Raw genomic sequence first — 23,996 nt, forward strand, 5'->3', positions numbered from 1 at the left:
CTATAAATTCAATTTCTTTAACAGACATCGATCTGTTCACATTATCTGTTTCATGTTCAGTGAGCTTTGGTAGCTTATGTCTTTCAGTGATGAGAAGATAATGTATATCGGTATAAAGGTATGTTTGTAAAGATATGTTTTCTGTGTCAGATTTTTTATCTTTTTTTTTAAGTTGTATTTATTTAAGTAATCTCTACATCCAACATGGAGCTCAAACTCATGACCCCAAGATCAAGAGTCGCTTGCTCTTCTGACTGAGCCAGCCAAGTGTCCCATGTGTCAGATTTTTAAAAGATATAATGGGTTTGTCTTAAATGAAACTTACCTTACTGTTATTAATATTATGCCTGTTTAGACTATTCCAGATCTTTTGTTATCATCATTTAAGATCATCAGTGGGACTGTCAGTGACTTTACTGGACCATAATAACAGCATCTATTCTGAACACGTTCAATTTTTCTGGCACCATCTGTATGACTTCTAGCTGCCGTCAGGATATTTGCCTCTAATACCCCAGCTTCTAGCACATCCTCTTTCGTGAGTTAGACACTAGGAGAATTGTGGTTATGGACTGATGAGTCTCTTAGTTTGAGGTCTTAAGAGGAATTGAAGACTTAGGCCAACTGTAATTTTGTAGCCCTGAGACACATTTTGCTTCCGTGGTCACTTCTGTCTTTGCTGGAGATTGCTAGAAGTGTGACTTCTATGAAAATACCCTATGTGTTGAACTTTCAAATCTCTTTTGGAAGAATAAGAAATACACTGTGTCTTTGATAACAGATAAATGCACACACTATCTAAACGCACTATCTATCTTCCAGATAGATTATGGCTGTTAAAAAATTTACCAGCTTTTATTTTGCTGAATTTTCTTGAACTCTTGTTATGTATTACTTACAGCGTATTTTATTTGTTTGTTTATTTAAGTTTATTTCTTTTTGAGAGAGTGCTCATGTGCGTGCCCACAAGTGACACCGTTTACCGACTGAGCCACCCAGGCGCCTCCAAGTGTCTTTTTGTTAATGAAAATCTTTCCATTGTCATCTTTGCATTTTCAGAAGGGCACCAGTGCAGCATTGTCAGAACAGGTGCGGGGTATCTAATAAAGTATTCTTTAAAAGAAACATGAAAGACAAAAATTACAATTTCCTTTGTCCCTGCAAGGTCACTGTTCCACCCATAACCACCCTTTCCTTTTTCCTCAGACTTGTAATACTGCCTTTCACCATAGAGTCATTGTTGGGAAATTTATCTAATCACCAACGTCACCCCCATCGTTCTTATTAAGGAGGAAAAGGTTAAAAGTCCCCCGCTGTGTATAACTGGTATGTCCCTTAAAAGGCTCGTATACAGCTAAGTCAGCATACGCAGCATAGGCAGCAGCACACTATCTGAGCAAAAATTTGAAAACTGTCATGTTCTTCTCCCTTTCTTTTCTCGCCTCTTTTTCCTACCAACAGCCTTACTCAAAAGAGTAAAATAAAAGAGCCTCCCTAGCTCCTGCTTGGGATTTGCTGTCTCTCCCTCTCTTTTTCTGCCCTTACGTGTGTGCACTCACGTGCTCTCTCTCAAAATAAGTAAACGTTAAAAAAAAAAAAAACTCATTAAAAAAGATACTTGAACTGATAGACGTGGCTATTTTTAGATTTTATTTGTTTTGGTGTGAATTGTTTAAGTTTTGCCACAGAAATATTAACATGCTTGATCTGGGGATATTGCCATAGACCCTGCTAGGGGTGTTATGTAAATGTATGGTTCTCACAAGGATTACCTTTTCAAAATTTGGCCGATTTTGAAATATGACACCTTTCTGACTCCTGAATAAGGGATAATGGAACCGTATTTTACATTTGGTAGTTTGTGTGGAATCTCACAGAAAATTGGGATTGGGGCGTAGAATCTATTGTTCTAAGCAGTACTGTAAGTGATTTTTCTAGTATCAAAAATTTGGAAAATACAGCCTTTAGCTGGATTCCTGACTGTTTACCCACTGGTTGACGATAATCACTTCTTAGAAACTAGTTTTCCTACTTCTAGCCTCTCCTCCATTTCCTCAATTCTGTTTTCTGAATCAAAGGACCATTTTCTTGGTCTTTTCAGAAGCTACCCTCTCAAAGAGGTAGAGTTTAGGAGACCTGAGTTGTAGTTACTACTCTGCCTGCCAACAGCTGTACAGCCATGAGCACATCACATAACCTCTCTGTGCCTCAGTTTCCCTACCTTTAAATGGGAGTGTCAAACTAGGTGTCAGGTTGTACCTGTATGCTCGTATTACGCCAGTACTCAAAGAATAGCAAATATTTGTGTCTGTTAGAAAATGTTCATATTTTCTTCTTTGAGGATGATGTTAATTGTATCCATAGAGCACATCATATTTCATAGGGGTGCCAGAATTTAAGTCATATTTGAGTTTCCCCAACTGATCCCAAAATGCCTTTTTAAAATCATCTCTACGTCTAATGTGGGGCTCAAAGTCACGACCCCAAGATCAAGCGTCACATGCTATACCGACTAAGCCAGCCAGGCACCCCCCAAAATGTCTTGAATAGTTGGGATTTTTTCTTACAAGCATTTTTTTTGTTTTGAACAAAGATCCAGTCAGAATGCATTGAATGCATTTGGTTGTGTCTCCTTAGTCCTTTTTAATCTAGAACAGTCTCCCACCTTTATTTTCATGATGTTGAGTTTTTGAAGACTAGACCCGTTGTCTTGCAGCATGTCCGCACGCACATATATGTTTTTAAGGAACAAAAATGAGTCAATCATCCTCTCTGCTTTTACCCATTATCCAGTCTCAGTCTGACACAGTTAGCTCCCATTATTTCCCTCACATGAAACGCCTTTTTGATGTTGTATCTGCTTCTTCAAGTCCTAGAATTTTTTTTTTTTAATTTTTTTTTTCAACATTTTTTATTTATTTTTGGGACAGAGAGAAACAGAGCATGAACGGGGGAGGGGCAGAGAGAGAGGGAGACACAGAATTGGAAACAGGCTCCAGGCTCTGAGCCATCAGCCCAGAGCCTGACGCGGGGCTCGAACTCACGGACCGCGAGATCGTGACCTGGCTGAAGTCAGACGCTTAATCGACTGCGCCACCCAGGCGCCCCTCAAGTCCTAGAATTTGACGATTTGTCAAGTAGTGACCTAACACTTCGAGTCCTAACTGTGTGACTGACGGGCTGTATGACTTTGGCGAAGTCATTTCCTCCCTCTGAGACTAGGTTTCCTCAACCATAAAATGAGGAGTGCAGTCACATGCCATCAAATAGCCCACAGTTATCAAGAGATAAGTGTTGTGGGGAAGTACTTCCTGAAGGAGTTCAGGAGCACTGGTATATTACTATCGGCTGGTGTGTATCATGGATGAAATTGAACTTGAGGGGAACTGTCCTGTAGCCTAAATGAAATAACGTCTGTTGAAAGTTCTGAGCATAAGTTTCCTGTAAGGGTAGCGTGTTTAGCAAACGAAAAGGAGAAAGGTGGTTGGGTGGTAGGAGGGCTGTTCCGGGATGCTGATGTATAATCATGACAGTATTTTAAAGAATGTTTCAGAACTTCGGCTGCCCTGATGGTACTGCGTGAAATGTTTTAATGGATACTATTCTCGGTCGCTTTCTTGAGCGGGGATAATTATGGATCTGATTTTCCTCTCTTTTGTTTTTACAGCTGTATTATCAAGTCCTAAATTTTGGAATGATAGTTTCCTCGGCACTAATGATCTGGAAGGGGTTAATGGTCATAACCGGAAGTGAAAGTCCGATCGTAGTGGTGCTCAGGTAACAACTTCTTTTCACGGCATAGGGTTGCACGGCATTACTTGAGAGAAAAATGGACTAACTGAATAACCGTTGTATTATTGTTCTAGAAACTACATTTTCCCGGAAGAGGGCCTGAAAGAGAGTTAATTCCTATTTTTCAACTGTGAGAAATGCACAGCCTTGTTAGGCACTTACCATTCAGACCCCAAAGGGCTCATGACTTTTCTATAAAACAATTATTCTGTTGTGAGTTTTCTTTTGGGCACATCTCTTAAGAAAGTGTTTCAATGTGGGGCGCCTGGGTGGCACAGTCGGTTAAGCGTCCGACTTCAGCCAGGTCACGATCTCGCGGTCCGTGAGTTCGAGCCCCGCGTCGGGCTCTGGGCTGATGGCTCAGAGCCTGGAGCCTGTTTCCGATTCTGTGTCTCCCTCTCTCTCTGCCCCTCCCCCGTTCATGCTCTGTCTCTCTCTGTCCCAAAAATAAATAAACGTTGAAAAAAAAAATAAAAAAAAAAAAAGAAAGTGTTTCAATGTACTGTGTTTTCCTGAAATTCTTCTGTCTTGGTGCGCTCTTCATTTTGATACGTCAAGACTGATACTTAGTTGTTAGTTTACTAGATTCTGTATCCTCTCCACGAATTAAGAGTTTTTCTGCGGCACTCAGTGTCAGTACAGAAACATCACTGATTATTTCCGTGTTTCCTGCTGACCTTTAAATATCACTTCTAAATAGACTTCAGGAATTTTGAAGATACCAATGCTGTCTCTTAAAGTGACAGATAGTACTGATTTTTTTCCCACCGTTCCTCCTTCTCTACCCTCGTATTCATACTCTAGTGCTTTAAAAAAAAAAAACTAATTTAGTAACTAACTCCTTCTGGGAGAATTACCACTTGGTTGTTGACTTGAATCATTATAGTTCTGTCTTATTTGGGGTTTAATTATGTAAGCTGTTTTCAAGTCTTTTCTGGAGATAATGGTGTGTTAATATAAAATAAATCACTAATGTGTAAATTCTAGGTACTAGTACATTACTGTTAACAAGATCAATTTGATTCCTTCATTGTCATATTAGGATATATGAATTTCAGGGGCGCCTGGGTGGCTCAGTCAGTTAAGTGTCCGACTTCGGCTCAGGTCATGATCTTGCGGTCCGTGAGTTTGAGCCCCACATTGGGCTCTGTGCTGATAGCTCAGAGCCTGGAGCCTGCTTCAGATTCTGTGCCTCTTTCTCTCCCTGCACTTCCCCCACTTGCTCGCTCTCTCTCTCTCTCCCAAAAATAAATAAACATTAAAGAAAAATTTAAAAGAAAGAAAAGGATGTACAAATTTCAGCAACAAGTGGTTCCAGCACCAGGGCGCTGGGTCTCCAGTGTCTCACTCTTACCTTACTTGCTCTTACGCATACCTTTGTTCTGTGTTTCTTAACAGTCACACGGAACTGTAATTCTAGAGATCCAAAGGCATGGATTTTATTAGCTGGGAAAGCATTTAATGTACTAGTCTGGGAGTATAGAGACTTCGCCCCAAGTTCCCAGACAGTTTTAGACTCAGTGGAGAGCTTCAGTTTCAAACACTGACAGGAGAAACCACACTAATTGGCGCTGTGGGGAAAAGGTGTAGAGAGAGAGCCCAGGGAGGCTTCTTTTCGAGAGTCTTCTGGGATTCTTTCATATTGAGTTCCCTTCAGTGGAGCTGCTTAAGGACAGTCTCATGACCCTTGAAATGGAGATGTTGGAGTGAACAGGGGATTCAACTAAGGCCCTGCTCAACACAGTGGTGGTCCTGCAGCTAGAAAATTTGTAATATCATTTGGGGCTTAAAGTGGCATTGGGATAAGTTATTTTGCAGCGAGGTTTATTTATATACTAAGCTTTTCCGATTACCAGTGTGAAATAAGGAAAGGAAATTAAAAGAGACCAGGTCTTGGGGGGTGCCTGGGTGGCTCAGTCGGTTAAGCGGCCGACTTCAGCTCAGGTCACGATCTCACGGTCTGTGAGTTCGAGCCCCGCGTCGGGCTCTGGGCTGATGGCTCAGAGCCTGGAGCCTGTTTCCGATTCTGTGTCTCCCTCTCTCTCTGCCCCTCCCCCGTTCATGCTCTGTCTCGCTCTGTCTCTCTCTGTCTCAAAAATTTAAAAAAAAAAAAAAGAGAGACCAGGTCCTATTGGAAGAGAATTTGATCAAGGCTGGAAGGAGCAGTCACTAGAGAAAGGTCATGTATGTGATTGGGTGGCCAAGTAAAAGCAGGTGGCCCAGGTTTCATGTAACTTCGAGGAATATAATTTTTACACGGAACCAAATATGCCTCAAAGGACTCAGGCTAACCGAGAACCCGCCTTTAAGACTTTTGTGAAGTCATTGGGGATAAAGACAAATAACTTTTCTTTGTTAATAATTTTTTATTTATTTTTTAAATTCCAATATAATTAACACGCAGTGTTATGTTAGTTTCAGGTGAAGACAAATACTTTCATTAACTGAGTTTCAGGGAACTTTCAAAACTTTTTTTCCCCTTTAATAGAGCTGAAGTCAGTTTTAAAATATTTCAGTGGTTTATATATAACTTTTTATAAAGCTTATGATTGATGTATTAAATTTTTTTTAATGTTTATTTCTGAGACAGAGAGAGACAGAGCACAAGTGGGGGAGGGGCAGAGAGAGGGGGTGACACAGAATCCGAAGCAGGCTCCAGGCTCTGAGTTGTCAGCACAGAGCCCGACGCGGGGCTCGAACCCATGAGCTGTGAGATCGTGACCTGAGCCGAAGTCTAGATTTCTAGATTTTTCTCTCTGAAATCGAGACTCTTGTTTTCACCCTACCCTGGACATCTCCATCTGAATGTTGACCGGGCACTTGAAACTCCATGTAATAAAAGTAAAATTCATCTCCTTTCCCACACACCTGTTCTTCTTCCCCCTGTTTCTGTGACCGTCACTGCCATCTGCTCTGTTGCCATTGTTGAAAACCCCGGAGTCATCCTTGCTCACCCCTTTCTGTCATATCCGATTGGCCGTCAAATTTGTTGTTTTCCCTCTCGCTTCTACTCTTTTATAATTGTCTCCCCTGCTGTTGTTCTATTTCAGGCCCTCAGCATTTCCTGCCTGGGCTGTTGTAGTGACCTTTAAAAATATGCTTTTATAATCAGAAAAAGTTAATATATTTTCATTGTATGAAACATTGAAAACACAAAGAATCTAGATGAAGTGAAGTCACCCGTAGTTTGGGATATAATGAATATACCATTTTGGTCTCTTTTTTCATGTATATTACTTCCTACATAATTGAAGTAATTCTCTATGTGCATCCTTTTCTTTATTTGTCCCCTTGTGATTCTCCCGTGTCCATATTTTTAATAACACTTTTAATGGTTGCCAAGTAATAGTTTGGACACCTGGTCTCCCAGTCTACCTTCTGGTCTTTTCTAGTTTACTCACTATTTCAGTAAATATTTGAATGTCCTGGGGCGCCTGGATGGCTCAGTTGGTTAGGCATCCGACTTCGGCTCAGGTTATGATCTCACCATTCGTGGGTTCAAGCCCTACATCAGGCTCTGTGCTGACAGCTCAGAGCCTGCAGCCTGCTTCCGATTCTGTGTCTCCCTTTCTCTAACCCTCCCCCACTCACATTCTGTCTCTTTGTCTCTCTCAAAAATAAACATTAAAAAAATTAATATTTAAATATCCTTTACTCTGTAGCTTCTGAAGTGATGTTTCTTTTTTTTTTTTTTTTAATGTTTATTTATTTTTGAGACTGAGAGAGACAGAGCATGAGCAGGGAAGGGGCAGAGAGAGAGGGAGACACAGAATGTGAAGCAGGCTCCAGGCGCCGAGCCGTCAGCACAGAGCCCGACGCGGGGCTCGAACTCCCGAACTGTGAGATCATGACCTGAGCCAAAGTCAGACGCTTAACCGACTGAGCCACCCAGGTGCCCCAGAAGTGACGTTTCTTAAATGCAGTATGATTATAATACTCCCTAAAATTCTAGTGTGGTTCAGAGGCAGTTTAGCACAGTGAGAGTAGATTCTGTTGGACTCCCTGTTCAAATCTCCTCTTTATAATTTTTTTGGTTGATAACTTTCTACCTTTCTTAGCCTCAATCTCCTTATCTATAAAGTTGGGGTACTAATAATATCTAAATCAGGGGCACCTGGGTGGCTCCATCGGTTGAGCATCCAGCTTTGGCTCAGGTCATGATCTCACAGTTCGTGGGTTCAAGACCACATTGGGCTCTGTGCTGACAGCTCAGAGCCTGGAGCCTGCTTCAGATTCTGTGTCTCCCTCTCTCTTTGCCCCTCCCCCACTCATTCTCTCTCTCTCTCTCTCTCTCTCTGTGTCTCTGTCTCTCTCTCTCTCTCAAAAAAATAAGTGTTAAAAAAATTAAAAAATAATATCTACATCATAGAGTTGTTCTGAAGATTGTTTAAAAGAAACAGAATAGCACTTTGTATACAGTAAATGCTCAATAAAAATGAACAATTAAACCATAGCAACTCCGCTTTATTCTGTTTTATTTATATAATTTTCAAGCAAGGTTTTATTTGAACAAAGGATGTCACTGATTTTAAAAAGCAATCAGTAAAACCTTGTAAACTACATGTCTAGAATACTTTCTCTAACGTTTTCACCAAACACCTGTCCTGTCTTCTGCCTGAACATCTGAAAAAGGGAACACTCATTGTCCCCTGAGGAACCTTAACAAAAGTGTTGAGAATAAACATGTCCTGGAAAATCCATGTACGTAGCGGTTCCCAGATTTTACTATACGTTGGAATCACCTGGGGTCTTTACAGAATTGGCCAGAGATACGACCTAGAGTGTGGAATTTTTTTAAAAGTTCCCCGGGTGATTCTAATATGCAGCAAAGTTTGGGAACCACTGCTATATTCTCTTATGAGGTCCCGGAATCTCCATAAAGACATGTTTGGACTTTGTCATTATTCTTATATTAGATTTTAATCCTTATCTATTTTTCTCTTACTAAATCTATTGTTACTGAGCACTGGAGTTCAAGTTTCAGAAAATAATACTGATGAGCTATTTCTTCATAGCAAGAAAAGATTCGTTAATTAGTACAAATATCATAGGACCTTTGAAGAACTTGGTACAGGGTGGACCAGAGGAGAGGTGAGAAGACGCTCTAGAAGTTTGTCTTCACTAATCACCATGGCATTGAATCCGTTACTCGTTTCTGAAATTCTTAGACAAAAATCCCTGCTCTTGTTCTTGGTTTTCTTTCTTGTGTCTCTTTTTAAAATAAATAAGTGGAGAACAGAAGCATTATCTTTGTAGCTGACTGTTCTTTGACTTGATGGGCTGTTTTTCCTTCTAAATGGGTCGAAACCGTAAGGTCATCTTGGTCTATATCTTTATAAATGGCAGAAGATGACCCAGTTCTCATTTGAATGTATTTTGAATAATGTTTAGCGTTTTCAGATGAGGTGGGAATAAGGGCAGTGTTTATAAAGTTCATTCTTTTATATTCCATTTGTCACTTGAAATTTTAAAAGGTTAAGGAATTAGTAACATTGCCCTTTTCAAGATTTAAGCTCCTTTGAATAGTAATGCTTGAAATGGATCTAGTTAGTAAAGGCTAAAAACTGAAGAAAGCTTTGTGTAACTCATTAGTCCGTGGAAACCATATTTTGAGAGTATACATTGATGTTGATATATTTGTTAAGGTATTGAGTATATCCCAAGGGTGGTACTTTTGATTGTTTTGTTGAGTATCTAATTTTGAAAGTAATTTTAATCTCACACTTTCTTTTTACTAACTTCTTTCCCTCATAGTGGCAGCATGGAACCTGCATTTCATAGAGGAGATCTTCTCTTTTTAACAAACCGAGTTGAAGATCCCATCCGAGTGGGAGAAATTGTTGTTTTTAGGATAGAAGGAAGAGAGATTCCTATAGTTCATCGAGTCTTGAAGATTCATGAAAAGTATGTGCAAACTATATTTTCTCTGTTTTAAAATGTTTTCATGTTTTAGTGTTTTCAGTATTTAATTTTGATGGCCTGAAGATTAAGAAGTGTGGGGAGTACCTACACACTTCTTCCAGTCCATTTTTATGAACACCTGAAGGTTTGGTAGACGTTTGGAAAACTAAGTAATTTATTAATTCATTTATCTCTCTGAAGTTTTTTCTGGAAGTTTTTCTTGGTTGCCTTTTACTTCACAATCAGATCCATAGCCCTGTATATCATCCCCCAGAGCACATGACATAACAGATGGTCCCAAATAGAATCTTCTTTTTTTTTTTAATGTTTATTTTCGAGAGAGAGAGAGCACGCAAGCACAGGAAGGGCAGAGAGAGAGGACGACACAGAATCCGAAGCAGGCTCCAGACTCTGAGCTGTCAGCACAGAGCCCGACACGGGACTTGTACTCACAAACCGCGAGATCATGACCTGAGCCGAAGTCGGATGCTTAACCCACTGAGCCACCCAGGCACCCCCCCCAAAATAGAATTTTCTAATGTAATTGATGAAGTAGCCCTCCTTAATCTTTTGAAAAAAAATCTTTAAGGCAATCTAATAGATAATGTCAAACAAGAATAAATTTATCAACTTTGTCAAATTCCAAAGAAACTTTCTGAAATACAATTACTCTTTTAAACATAGACCCTTCTTGCATTTCAGAATTAGAACGGGGTGGGGTGGGGGGCACCTGGGTGGCTCAGTCGGTTAAGCATTGACTTGAGCTCAGGTCATGATCTCACAGTTCGTGAGTTCAAGCCCTGCGTCTGTGCTGACAGCTCCGAGCCTGGAGCCCGCTTCAGATTTTGTGTCTTCCTCTCTGTCTGACCCTCTCCCACCCTCACTCTGTCTCTCTCTCTCTCTCTCTCTCTCTCTCTCTCTCTCTCTCTCTCAAAAATAAATAAACATTAAAATTTTTAAAAAAATTTTTTAAAGATTTAGAATTAGAAACAACATATGTAAAACCTTTAGAATCACCTGGAGGTAGAGGTGGGGCATAACAATGAGCAAAAAACTTTACCTCTCTTGGTGGGCTTCTTTATCTGTAACATTAAGAGGTTTTGGAAGATGAATTACAAGATCTGTGAGTTCTGAGCCTGTGCTTCCCTGTCCAGCTCTGTATTCCTCACCCCCTCCCTTCTAAATCTATGGTACTTCTAGCTTAGGAATCATTCAGGAGGGAAGGAAAGAAAAAAATGAAGGAAAAAGTAGGTGTCCTGGAGGACACACAGAGGACAAGTAGAACAGTGAGCAGGTGATTTAGGCTCTTGGGAATGAGGGGGATCCCTAAATAAATATTATCTTATTCTTACCCCACCCTCTAGGGTAATTTTTTTCTCCACTTAAAGAAGAAGGACCTGTCAACTGTTGCTTTTCGACAATCCCCTAAACATTCTAGTTTAAGAGAATTCCTTCTTCACTGATGAAATGAAGATCTGACTGCTCTTTTTTTTCAAACTTCAGTCTGTATTTTGAAAGATTATAATTTTAAAACAGCATTCTGCTATTGACTAGAAAGGAATGACTGAATTTTTTTAGAAATTTAGTTTGGGGGCGCCTGGGTGGCTCAGTCACTTAAGCGTCCGACTTCGGCTCAGGTCGTGATCTCACGGCTCATGGGTTCAAGCCTGTGTCAGGTTCACGCTGATAGTGCAGAACCTGCTTGGGATTCTGTCTCTCTCTCTCTGCTCCTCCCCCTCTTGCGTTTTCTCTCTCTCAAAATAAATTTTAAAAATTAAAAAAATAACTTTAGTGTGGAATTATGAAGGTTTATTCCGTACAGGTAGTGTTTTCCAGAGTCTCAGAGTTAATTTGCGGCGTTTGTTCTTAGCGTTGCCTTTTGTAAGCAAAGCAGAACCAACTGAACTTAGCAGAGAAAATCAAATTAAACTCAGGCCCTGCGTTGGGTAGAGCAAAAGTTGTCCATTTTCATATGCAGTCCCTCAAAATTGATTGAGTTTTTTATTTTAAACAGTTCTTCTTGTTTTAGGACAGGTTCATTGACAGATATTACATCAATTACAGTCCTTAAAGTTTAAAAATAATTTTAACAGAATGCTGAATATTTTAAGGTTGGTGATTCATTTTGGATTCTGGAGATGCCTCCAAGTTGAAGTCCTGTTTAGATAACAGATCCAGCTAATATTCTGAAGCTTCCAATTTCCTTTTCTCTTTTGGGGAGACTAAAATACTGATTGTGATAATCATTTAAATTTTTTTCTTAAATGTTTTTTTTTTTGTTTTTTTTTTTTTTTTGAGAGAGAGACAGAGCGGGAGTGACAGAGGGGCAGAGAGAGAGAGGGAGACACAGAATCCAAGGCAGGCTGTAGGCTCTGAGCTGATGGCACAGAGCCCAACGTGGGGCTCAAACTCCCGAACTGGCAGATCATGACCTGAGCCAAAGTTGGATGCTCAACCGATTGAGCCACCTGGGCACCCTGATAATCATTTGATTTAATAGTGTTAATACTGTTATTAAATGTGGGACTAAATGACACCAGAATGGATTGTTTGTGGTAAATGTGCCCTGAACCTTTTCAGGCTGATTTTTGTACTGTTACTCATTTCTTTCATCCCAACATTATTTTAAGAAATAAAATCCTGGGGCACCTGGGTGGTTCAGTCGGTTAAGTGTCCGACTTCAGCTCAGGTCACGATCTTGCGGTCTGTGAGTTCGAGCCCCGCGTCAGGCTCTGGGCTTATGGCTCAGAGCCTGGAGCCTGCTTCCGGTTCTGTGTCTCCCTCTCTCTCTGCCCCTCCCTGTTCACGCTCTGTCTCTCTCTGTCTCAAAAATAAATAAAAACGTTAAAAAAATAATAATAAAATAAAATCCTGAGCTTTGAGAAGGATAGAGGTGGGAATTGTTCAGCTGACCTCTTTCTTTTATCTCATTCCTCCTTGTCCACCTGCTCCTTGTGTGCTGTGCCTTTGTAAATTTGTAAATATCATATAAAGCTCTTTTTTTTTCATATATTGACTCTCCGTCTTGTGAACACTCTTATTACATGTATACACACTATCCTGTATAAATTTAGGAAAGACAGCAAACAAAATCACCTGTAACCCTAGCACCCGGAGAGAATGTCAAATTTGGAGTCATCTTCTCTTTGTGTTATAAACACACATTTTCTCCCCCGTACAGCACTGGGATCTACTCTACTATCTTTTGTAACGTGATGATCTCATGAACATATGGTGGAATATACTGGTGTTACCCCGTATGCAAAGATTCCCTAAACTAAAAGACCAGCTGGCCAAGTACCGCTTAATATGTTGGTATTGGGTCCATGAATTTGAATCTGTTCTTTGTGCCCTGCGTAGTCATTCCCTAGCCCTACCTGTTCTCGGGATGACACTAACCGCGTGCGCTGAGCTGTGTGACCGGGCAGTGGGAAAGCACACATAATCCAGTGCACCGCTGAGCTCAGGCAGAAACTCTTGTAAAAAACATTAAGAAACTTCCAGTATTTATAATAGAAGGTCGCTTGGAAAATAGTGTATTGCGAAAAGGTGGTCAGTGGTGGTCTTTAAAGACTCCGCCACCTCCCGCGTTGACTGTGATTACTGTGTTTTAATTAAGTAAAACGAGGGGAGTTCTCACGCCTCACTCCTGCATGAGAGCTAGGAGATATGCTTGCTGAGGCAAATGGTGCCACAGCTCTTCTTTGAATACTCCTCTCTCCCCCTACTCTTCTCTTGTTCTCCATTTTCTTCCAGGTTAAATGCGTCACGAAAGAGCTAGCTCGTAATGATGGTTGTGTTTCCATGTAAAGAGGTGACATTGCTTTTAATTATCATCAGTCGACTTAATTCTCTTGAACAGTTCCTCATGTTAGCCTGTTAGTCGCTCTGAATGCTTATGTTTTTCTCACATATAAATTCCCACTCTGTCTTATTTTGTAGCGTACTCTCATGTGCATTTAGCGAGTGTAGCCTATTACAGAAGGTATAATTTGATGATGTTGAATAGTGGCCTGTGGTCAGGTGTTCGGAAGGAGAAATTTTTGCAGTTGGGACGACGAGCTTTGCTTTTTCTGTGCAGAGAGATTGTTTTGCACCCCTTTGGCTTCTGGGGTCTTTTTCTTATCTAGAAAGTGATTCAGTCCCCCACCCCAGCATCACGGTATTATGCTGGTTGAATTCAGCCGCACACACACCGAGCTCCTCGGAGAGACAGCATGCTAACTATTCGGTCCGTGTGCTAGTGAGGGACAAGCCTATGCGACTGTGTCTCCGGTCAGTGTTTGGGCCCGTGAGCCGTGAGGCACTGGAGTGAGTCTTGACGGCCAGTGGGTCAGGAGCCGGCCGCCACCACTCCCATCAGGTCGAAGGGGACCCCTGCTTTTCAAGACCCCTCCAGCAGTCCCTGCGGATGGCACCTTGGACCCGGGAGCTGGGGTCTGTTTGTGTGTTTTGTTGGTAAGTTGGGTCTTTCAGAAGAGCCCGGATCTGCTGTAGCATCCCTTTCCTTTCCTGGGGAGCTTTCCCGTTCTGCCGTTCTCCTTACCTCGAACTTGACTTTACTCCTCTGCCTCTGTGGGCTTGCTGCTGTTTTCGTGGTTGAGTGGACTCTTCCTTTCTGCGCTCCCGACTTTGACTCTTACGACGGCCCCTCTCAGCACCTGCCTTCTTTCACTTTGCAGATTGTTTCAGACATTCTTTCGCTCACCGACTTGTCAGCTACACATTATTTTTTTTCTCTGTATATATTTGCATTTTTTCTAACCAGAATCTCATTTTTAGCATGTCTGTTTGCACTTAACTAGTTTTGGTGTTTTGCAGCACCTTCCAATTTAGTTTCATCTGCACATTTAGTGTCTAGTAAGCTAGTTTTTGGCTTAGCATCTAAGTGGCTATCAGTCAATAGGAGGCTGAGGCTAATTTTCTTCTTTCTAATACAGTAGTTAACCCAAACTCACTTGAATTAATTTTAAGATAGTCTTTATCAAACTGTGAAATGTACTTTGCTTTCAATTAAATTTTAAAATTATTGGCAACCTCCTGTTCTTTAGCAGAATTAAACTAATAATTCCCTGATCAAGTAAAATGCTTTTCCTATAAACCCTGACATGTAAAAGCAATGTATGTTTGTTGGAGAAAGAAATAGAAGAAAAAGGTAAGCTGAAGAAAGCCATAGATGGCCACTGCTTTTACCTTGGGTATATCACTTCAGATCTCTTTTATATCGTTTTTTTTTCTTTCGTTTTATTTTTTAAATGTGGAGCATTTCTGGGGCGCCCAGCTGGCTCAGTCAGTGAGTCCAAGGGTCGTGAATCCAAGCCCCACATTGAGTGTGGAGCCTACTTAAAACTAAAATTAAAATTAATTAATTAATTATGGAGACTGTCTAATGTGCACAGAAGTATACAACACTGTATAATGAACTCCCATGTACCTGTCAGCCAGTCCCAGTAATTACTAATCTGTGGTCAGTTCGGCCCCACCTACACTACCTCTTCCCACTGTCCTGCCTGTGTGACTTAAATCAGATCCTAATGTCATGTCGTGTCATATGTACATATTTTAGCAAGTGTCTATAAAGCATAAGCAATGAGCTTTTAAAAAACGTAACTACAGTCAGCATGGTTATACCCCCAAAAAGGAACAACTGTATGTTTGCATCATTATGTGTCCAGTGTTTGTTCAGATTCCCAATTGTGTCATAACTTTTTTTTTTTTTAGCAGTTTGTTTGACTTTTTGATTCAAATAAGGTCCTCGGTTGCAGTTGGCTTATATGATATGGCTTTATAGTCTCTTACATTTAACCTGTAAATTCTTTCTCCTGCTTCCTTTGTCCCTCACAGCTTGTTGAAGAAAGTCGGTTATTCTGTAGTTTCCCCTACTGGTTACTGCCGATTATGTCCTGTGAGGTAGTTTAATGTGTTCCTTTGCTCTTTGTGTTTACAGAAAATTGGTGGCTTGTGTTTATTTTAATATTTTTATGAGACTATACTGTCGATGCTATTATGTAATCTTTTCTTCATGTAATAAAATTTGTATGATCTTCCAGTGTCATTAACTGTCCTTCTATAACGTCGTTCTCAATGCTTGCTTATTTCAACTCCTGAATGTTAGACTTTAGCCTGTTTCCAGTTTTTCCCTCTCATAAACACAGTTGTGAACATCCTTTTAGCTACATAGGTAATTATTTTGATATTAGGAATGACGGTCAAATACCACAGCTCCATTGGAGTTTTAGTTAACAAAAGCAGATTTGGTGCTTGCAAATGGCATAAAGGTATTTGATAATTTGGGTCTCCCATACTCTTTTAAGGCAAAATGGACATATCAAGTTTTTGACCAAAGGAGATAATAATGCGGTTGATGACCGAGGCCTCTATAAACAAGGACAACACTGGCTGGAGAAGAAGGATGTCGTGGGGAGAGCAAGGGGGTGAGTACAGAGGGAGGCGTTTATTGAGATATCCGTGTCACATGAGACGTGGCCCTCTTTCCAGTTGTCTGATCACACACAATTGAGTATAATGTTTTGATGCTGGTTCTACCAAATCACCCTGTGTCCTTTGAAAAAGTATTCTTAGACTACATCTAAAACTTGAGGTACATTGCTCCAGAGGGGAGGAAATGGGGTCCAGTGAAAGAATATTAGTGATGAGATGATGATTGGGGTGACAGTTTTAAAAATTCATCTTTTATTTAATTTGTTCAAGAAACATTACTGGACAGCTTCCATGTACTCTGATGTCTACACTGTCCAGTCTCTGGGGGTCCAGAGCAGTGTTCATCCTGCTTCATGAAACGTATTTCTTAAGTAGTTTCTTAAGTCAGCAACTTAAAGTATCCATCTAGATTAATTTTGTCATGTTTATTTCATGCTGTTTTATTTCTAGTCTTAAAACCATTGAGGTCAACTGAAATTAAAAAGTTATATGAAGCCTGTTTATTTCAGATTTTATCAGGAGAACAGATCAGTGGAGGACAGGAATTGTAAGTTGTTGATGTGAGGACATACGGAATTGTTACTACCCTCATGTTATTAATAGTATTAACCATAACTCACATTTACCAGGGCTTACTATGTGCCAGAGACTCTTTCTAAAATCTTTACAAGTATTACCTCATTTTAACCTCAGAACAACCCTAATATTTCCATTCTACAGATGAGGAAACACAGACAAGTTAGGCTGCTTATCCAAGGCCACACTGACGATGGGAGGCGTCTGGCCAACTCTGGAACCCACCCTCTGGGCCTTCCCACCAAAAGTCCTGGCATAATGCTTCTGAAGTGGATAGCTGCCGGTTCTCACTATTTAGATGCCCCATGGGGCTCTGACCCCTGTCAGAATGTCCCCTCCTTCTATAGACACTGGGTTCACAGTGATTCCGCTGGAGATCAGCCACCACACTGAGGAGTTCCCTTCCCACAGAGAATGCAGCGTGAGAGAGCTGCCTCAGCTGTAGCATGAGAGGTGTTGGTTTGGGGCCAGAGAGATTGGAGCAGCACAAGCACTGGTGTGTTTTGTCTCTTGTAAAGCTGTTCCCTCCAGTTCGAGGGAACTCCTTTTCCTATGTTGGAGCTAAGTATACCTTTTTTAAAAAAAGATTTTATTTACTTTGGGGCGCCTGGGTGGCGCAGTCGGTTAAGCGTCCGACTTCAGCCAGGTCACGATCTCGCGGTTCGTGAGTTCGAGCCCCACGTCGGGCTCTGGGCTGATGGCTCAGAGCCTGGAGCCTGTTTCTGATTCTGTGTCTCCCTCTCTCTCTGCCCCTCCCCCGTTCGTGCTCTGTCTCTCTCTGTCCCAAAAAAATAAATAAACGTTAAAAAAAATTAAAAAAAAAAAAAAGATTTTATTTACTTTTAAGTAATCTCTACACCCGAGGCGCCTGGGTGGCTCAGTCGGTTAAGCGGCTGACTTCGGCTCAGGTCATGATCTCACGGTTCGTGGGTTCGAGCCCCGCATCAGGCTCTGTGCTGACGGCTCGGAGCCTGGAGCCTGCTTCGAATTCTGTGTCTCCCTCTCTCTTTCTCTGCCCCTCCCTCACTCACACTCTCTCTCTCTCTTTCTCTCAAAAAATAAACATTTTAAAACATGCTTTAATTAATCTCTACACCAACATAGGGCTTGAACTCACAACTCTGAGATCAAGAATCGCCTGCTTCACCGACTGAACCAATCAGGTACCCCTGCACATGCTTAAAGTATGTCTTTCTGAAGAATTTTTTAAAAATCTTTATCTATATACAGTGTTATTTCTAAAATCCCAACATTGAGGGGCACCTGGCTAGTTCGGAGATTACCTAAAAGAGATTAAAGAGATTACTTAAAAATAAAATCTTTTTTTAATTTTACTTATTTATTTTTTAAGTAGGCTCTGTGCTCAGAATGAGCCCAACACAAGGCTTGAACTCGTGACACTGAAATCCAGATCTAGACGCTCAACTGATTGAGCCACCCAGGCACCCCCCAAAAAACACAATCTTTAAAAAAATAAAATAAAATCCCAACATTGAAAATACAGACCTTTTTGTAGCTTTTAATTAAGAAAAGTAATAGCCTGGCAATTTCTGAACTAAATAACTTTCCACCAAGTATAAACATCTGGGACACAGCAGGCGCACAGACCCTTAGCTGTACAGATTTACTTGGCGTTGATTATACTGACACCTTGACACAGTGGGCAGAGCACCATCTTTTGTGGAAATTTGTTTATAAAACACTAAACTGATAATTCAAAGTCAGACTGTACCCAAACCTTGAGGATAACTTTTTTTCAGGTCAGTCAGTGACTGGTGCAAATGTCTTTATGCAATTAAAAAAAAAAAAACAAAAAAAAACTTTTTTTTTTTTTTTTTCAAATAGTTGCCCAGTAAAAAGTTGTACGCTGAGGCCTAAGGCCCTAAATAAAAAGGTAAATCTCTTTTTGAGATAGAATTCACATATATTAGAAAATAAAGTTCACCCTGTAGAAGTGCGCAGTTCAGTGGGTTTTATTATATCCACAAAGTTACACAGCCGTCACCACTGTCTAATCTGAGAGCACAGCCACACTCCCAAAAGAAAACTCCATACCCTCGGCAGCAAGTCCCTGTCCCCTTTCCCCGCAGCCCCTGGCAACCGCTAATCTACTTTGTGTCTCAATGCATCGCCTGTTCTGAATGTTTTACATAAACCGAATCTTACAATATGTGGTCTTCGTTTATGTCTGGCTTCTCTCACCTAGCCGAATGTTTTCAGGCCTTATTCATGTTATAACATGTAATAAAGACAACCCGTAGAAAGTGAAACTAATACTGAACCAACCAAGTATCTAGTAGGAGTGATTTCTGCCTAAATTCAGGATGTTGAAAAACACAAGAGGACCTTAGCCATAAGAGTAGAGAAAGACAAAAGACAGGCAGAAGCTGAGCAGTGGGATGTAGTGACAATGAAGAGAGACATAAACAGAAAGGAGCAGAGTGATTTAGCTCTCTGTTCACTAAAGTCAGTTTTAAGGACGAGGCTTTTCAAATGTACTTTTTCCTTAACTCGAAACGTCATTCTGGGGTAGAAACAATGACCCTTTTAAAGTCAGCTCCCAGACAGAGACCTCCCTTTTGACAGCTGACAAAACCATTTTCTCCCGAGTGTGAGCAGCTAGTTCGTCCCTCCCCAGCACCTCTGGTCCCAAGAACCCCAGGGACATGTGTTTATCCGTCCTCTACCTCCTGGTTGTTAACCTGGCACCGGCCGGTCTTGGAGATGGCTTTCTGAGTGGCACTTGTCTCACTTCTTTTAAACCTTCTTCTGCTTATTATCAACTCCGCTTTAGCAGAGTTTCTCTGAGCAGAGTAGGGAAACGTGCGCCTGATGTGAATTTAAGACGACCGATAATGGTAGCGTTGTGCACTTGATGTGCACCTTTGGTGCCTCTGTCCATGGAGGGAACCAGTGAGACAAAGAATTAAATCTTTTGTTTGACTTTGGGCTGCCTGACATATTATTTGCTTCCATTGCTCCTAAAGTCCAAGGTGCTGCCATTTCACTTGTGTTGGAGCAAGGAAAAAACCAGCCTTAGGGGGGAAAGACACTTCCACGGGTAACCCATAAACAGGCTGTATGATCACTGGGAGCCGAAAGCTCTTGGAGCATGGATAATGCGTGGAGGGAACAGCAAAAGTCTTGTCTGTGAGAATGGCTGCTGATTAATCATCAGACCAGAGTAAGCAGCCTGGTCCTGGTTTAGTAGAAATCACAGGTGCTTTTATTGCATTTAGTCTGCATTTGACTGTGAGGCATCTGTCTTTACATCCTTTTTTTTTGTAAGCTTATTTATTTATTCTGAGAGATACAGAGACAATGTGAGTGGAGGAGGGGCAGAGAGAGAGGGAGAGCGAGAATCCCAACCAGGTTTCCTGCTGCCAGCATAGAGCCCAACGTGGGGCCCAAGCTCACGAAAACATGAGATCGTGGCCTGAGCCAAAACCAAGTCAGATGCTTAACCGACTGAGCCACCAGGCACCCCTGTCTTCACATTCTTAAATTAGATGATTCACCCCACAGAAAGCTATTGCTTCTATGAAGATGCTATAAATGAGACAAAATAATAACAGTTAAAACATTAAAAAGAAAAAACACGTATTAAAACTATAGAAAACCTGAATCTACCCTCCTGGAACTTAGCTCTGCCATCCTAGAGGGACTGTGGATTTTCAGCTCTTAGAGGTCCCAGGGGTTGAAACTAAAGCCTGGGCCCTAGGAGGGGTATTATTTGCCTCCACATGCCAGGTCCAGGCATCTCACTAGCTAGAACTGAGTCTCTGCTACCCGAGAGTGCAGAAGCACTATCTGGGCCCCACCCTCCATAGATGCTCTGACTCCACAAATCTGGGGAAGATCCACCACGTTTTAACAGGCTATCCATGTGATTCTGACAAAGGAGGCCTAGGTCTTAGGAAACACCAACTTATGGAATGAGAGTTTGGGAATGGGGAGAGAGAGAGGGATGGGTCTGGTAATGCTGCCAGGACGGGGTGAGGACCGGAGACAGGAAGTAAGAGGAGTTCTTCAAAGGAAGTGAAGTGCACCAAAGACAAAACTTCTGCTTTTCAAGCTTGCCTTAAGGCTTCGATAGGGAGGGGTGATGTCAGAGGTCGTTGCCCATTGTGCACTTTTGGCATGGTGCACAGCCCTGAATAGTAGAAGCATCTGGGCTGTTTTAAAGTATGCAAAGTTCGGGGCGCCTGGGTGGCGCAGTCGGTTAAGCGTCCGACTTCAGCCAGGTCACGATCTCGCGGTCCGTGAGTTCGAGCCCCGCGTCGGGCTCTGGGCTGATGGCTCGGAGCCTGGAGCCTGTTTCCGATTCTGTGTCTCCCTCTCTCTCTGCCCCTCCCCCGTTCATGCTCTGTCTCTCTCTGTCCCAAAAATAAATAAACGTTGAAAAAAAAAATTAAAAAAAAAATAAATAAAGTATGCAAAGTTCAGTCTCCACCTCAGTCCAGCCTCCCTTCTCTAGGACAGGCTCTGGGTCAGTATCATGGAGCCCACCCTGGAGTAAAAGTGGAGGCGGTAAAACAGGAGGAGAAAGAAGAAAGTTGTTCATTTGCTAACTGCCATCTCCTTCCACGTTGACGGCCCCTGCTGACCTTTTCTTTCTCCCCTGAATTCTTAGGAAGTTGAGTATTTTGCATCGAGGGGAGAAGTGAAGTCCTGGAGCAAATGAGGTCTCCAAGGGAAAGGGGAAAAAAGAGGCCTGGACATGCAAACATTCAGTCAGGCAGTATTTACTAGATGCCTACGACCGGTGCAAGGTGTTATGTTTGGCCTTGAGGATACACTGGGGAGCAAGACTGGCATCGTTTTTGCGCTTACAGAGCTTAGAGTCTAGTAGGAGAGACACGCTATATAGCTAGTTGTGCAGCTAGTTACATAATAAAAAAAAAACTGGGGGGCTCAGTCTGTTAAGCGTTCGACTCTTGATGTCAGCTCAGATCATGATCACGTGGTTCATGGGTTCGAGCCCCATGTTGGGCTCAGCGCTGACAGTGCAGAGCCTGCTTGAGATTCTCTCTCACTCTGCCCGCCCCCCAAATAAATAAATAAATTTTAAAAATATTGTGGTAAAGACTTCAAAGGAAATATATCAGGTCTATGAGGTTATTTAACAGTGGTTTTATCTAGTTTTCAGGGGATAAACTTTAGGGGCGAGGGGAAAGAAAGACTAATGAAAAAACACCAAAGGGATAGCAGCCGAGAGGTAGGTAGAGAAATAGATTTGTGGTGTGTTAGAGAAACCACGGAGGAAGGGGTTTCAGGGAAAGGTTGTGGTCCTCAAAGTCCGCTTCTGCAGACATGTGAAGGAAGATGGTTGGTGAGACTGGTCTGCTGCATATGGTGATTTGAACTGTTCTGGAAAAAGGTTCAGGATTAAGAGAGCCAGAGTACAGGTGGCGAACAAATGAGAGGGTGCTGAAATCTTCAGTACTGTAATGGGAGCTCTTTCGCTCTCTTTTTGGACATTTACTATGAAGTACCTTATAACAATCTGGCAGTGTTTGCCTTGTCTCCCCAGAGATATTGACCACTCCCTGAAGGTTATGACCACAAACCCAGCCCCTAGCACTGAGTCCGCATGTGGCCTGAGAGCCACCATGTAGAGGCCTGAGACCTTAGATCTGGTTCTGGTTCTTGGCCACAGAAGCCATGGACCTCAAGCCCGAGCATCTGTTTCCTCATCTATAAAATGGTGATATTCCTAACTTCCCTGTCACATGAGTTGTTGAAAAGATCTTCTAGGACAGTCTGTGCAAATGGACCTTGTGAACTGAAAAATTAGTTTTCTGTGGAAGATAACTGAGAATATTTGGTTAATGAGAATGGCTGCTCGGGGAGTTCTGTGATGATCAGTTTTTTTGTTTGTTTGTTTAGATTTGTTCCTTATATTGGGATTGTGACGATCCTCATGAATGACTACCCTAAATTTAAGGTAAGAGCCTACACTGTTTGTTTCATTAAAAATGGGATCTTTTGGGGCTCCTGGGTGGCTCAGTTGGTTGAGCGTCTGACTCCTGATTTCGGCTCAGCTCATGATCCCAGAGTAGTGGGATCGAGCCCCGCGTTGGGCTCTGTGCTGAGCATAGAGCCTACTTGAGATTTTCTCTGTCTCTGTCCCTCTGCCCCTCTCCCCACTCACACTCTCTCTCTTTTTTGCTCTCTAATAAATATGTATATATGATCTTTTGTTTAATTTTGGAAAACTGTTAAATGGATTACCAGCTAGTTGGATAATTTAGTAATTTATCATGGCCACAAAGACCCGCTTATTCATGAACTCTGAGGACCTGTAAACTTTTAAAAACTCCTCTGACTTGTGACGTTCTGTGTTTATTTTCCAGTACGCGGTACTCTTTTTGCTGGGTTTATTTGTGCTGGTCCATCGTGAGTAAGAAGTCTGCCTTGCTGTTCCCGGAAGATGCCGTACTTTTCGTTACTGAATGTTCGGAGTAGATACTGGTCTGTGATTGGTGGAGTGGAGAACGCTCATGTCGGCGCTTCTTGGTAGCAATGGTTTGCATTAGCTTCTGTTTCCACGCCAGGGTATGTGTGGGCGGGTGCACGGGCACCATGGCGCGCTCTCGAGGGGACTCTCAATCACAGGATTTCATATGTTGTCATTGTCACACTTTCACATTTTTGTACATCAGTGAATTTTTTATATTAAAAGGTTGAGCCAAAGCCCCCAGTGTTTGTATTTTGAAGCCAAGCTTCACTTCTAAAGTGCCTACAGAGTTCTGTAAATTCATGCAGCTCTGCACGAGTCTGAACCCGTCATTCCTCCCTATGAGGTGGGAATGGCGTAGACTGAGGTGGTCGTAAGTCTTAACTTTTCAAATTTTAAATAAAAGACTTTGCATATCGAACCCCTTATCCCTGACTTGTGTTTGTCGGGAAAGCTTTGCCTTCCTCTGCCGGTTCTTAGCACCCTTGGGGAGATACAGACTTTGATGTGAACAGTCCTTCAGCTAAGAAGGTTGTCCTGATACCAACAACTGTTTCTTGTTTGTGTGTGTGTTTTGTTTTTGTTTTTGTGGAGCAGCAATGCCCATTGACATTCGTAGGAAATCTCTTAGCCATGAAATTGATTCTTCACTGGGGTGTGACCCAGATGGGTAGAGACGCGGTTTGCGTTGCTGGAAGGTTCAGAAAACCCTCACTGTGCTGTAAAGGCTCCTGCCCTTTTCTTCACTTGAGACTCTCAGCCCTTTCTACACGGTGGCAGTGTGTTTCGGCATCTGGAGGAAGCCAGAGGAAGGTGCTGGAGGCCA

The 23,996-nt window shown here is 41.9% G+C and overlaps 1 protein-coding gene and 1 long non-coding RNA gene across 5 annotated transcripts in view; one reads left to right on the forward strand and one right to left on the reverse strand.

The window, feature by feature from the left end:
- The window catches only part of SEC11A (SEC11 homolog A, signal peptidase complex subunit), a 41,806-nt gene extending 18,215 nt beyond the window's left edge, over nucleotides 1-23,591 (forward strand). The window contains exons 2-7 of one of the 4 annotated variants that reach the window (XM_040493570.1): nucleotides 3,668-3,777; nucleotides 9,547-9,696; nucleotides 16,008-16,127; nucleotides 16,644-16,681; nucleotides 22,600-22,657; nucleotides 23,067-23,591. In XM_040493570.1, the coding sequence (XP_040349504.1) occupies nucleotides 3,668-3,777; nucleotides 9,547-9,696; nucleotides 16,008-16,127; nucleotides 16,644-16,681; nucleotides 22,600-22,625 (444 nt within the window). In that variant the 3' untranslated portion in view covers nucleotides 22,626-22,657; nucleotides 23,067-23,591. Of the gene's footprint in view, nucleotides 1-3,667; nucleotides 3,778-9,546; nucleotides 9,697-16,007; nucleotides 16,128-16,643; nucleotides 16,682-16,854; nucleotides 16,874-22,599; nucleotides 22,658-23,066 lie in introns of those variants that run through there. The other 3 variants (XM_040493569.1, XM_040493573.1, XM_040493572.1) reach the window with 3 other exon arrangements.
- On the reverse strand, nucleotides 244-6,663 carry LOC121042345 (uncharacterized). Its single transcript, XR_005796128.1, has 3 exons — nucleotides 6,562-6,663; nucleotides 4,632-4,633; nucleotides 244-254 (listed from the first exon to the last, which is right to left on the reverse strand). It is a non-coding gene; the product is annotated as an uncharacterized LOC121042345 (long non-coding RNA).
- Nucleotides 23,592-23,996: the final 405 nt, after the last annotated feature.

This window comes from Herpailurus yagouaroundi, unplaced genomic scaffold (assembly GCF_014898765.1).
Source record: "Herpailurus yagouaroundi ecotype Mexico unplaced genomic scaffold, PumYag 185, whole genome shotgun sequence".
NCBI lineage: Eukaryota > Metazoa > Chordata > Mammalia > Carnivora > Felidae > Herpailurus > Herpailurus yagouaroundi.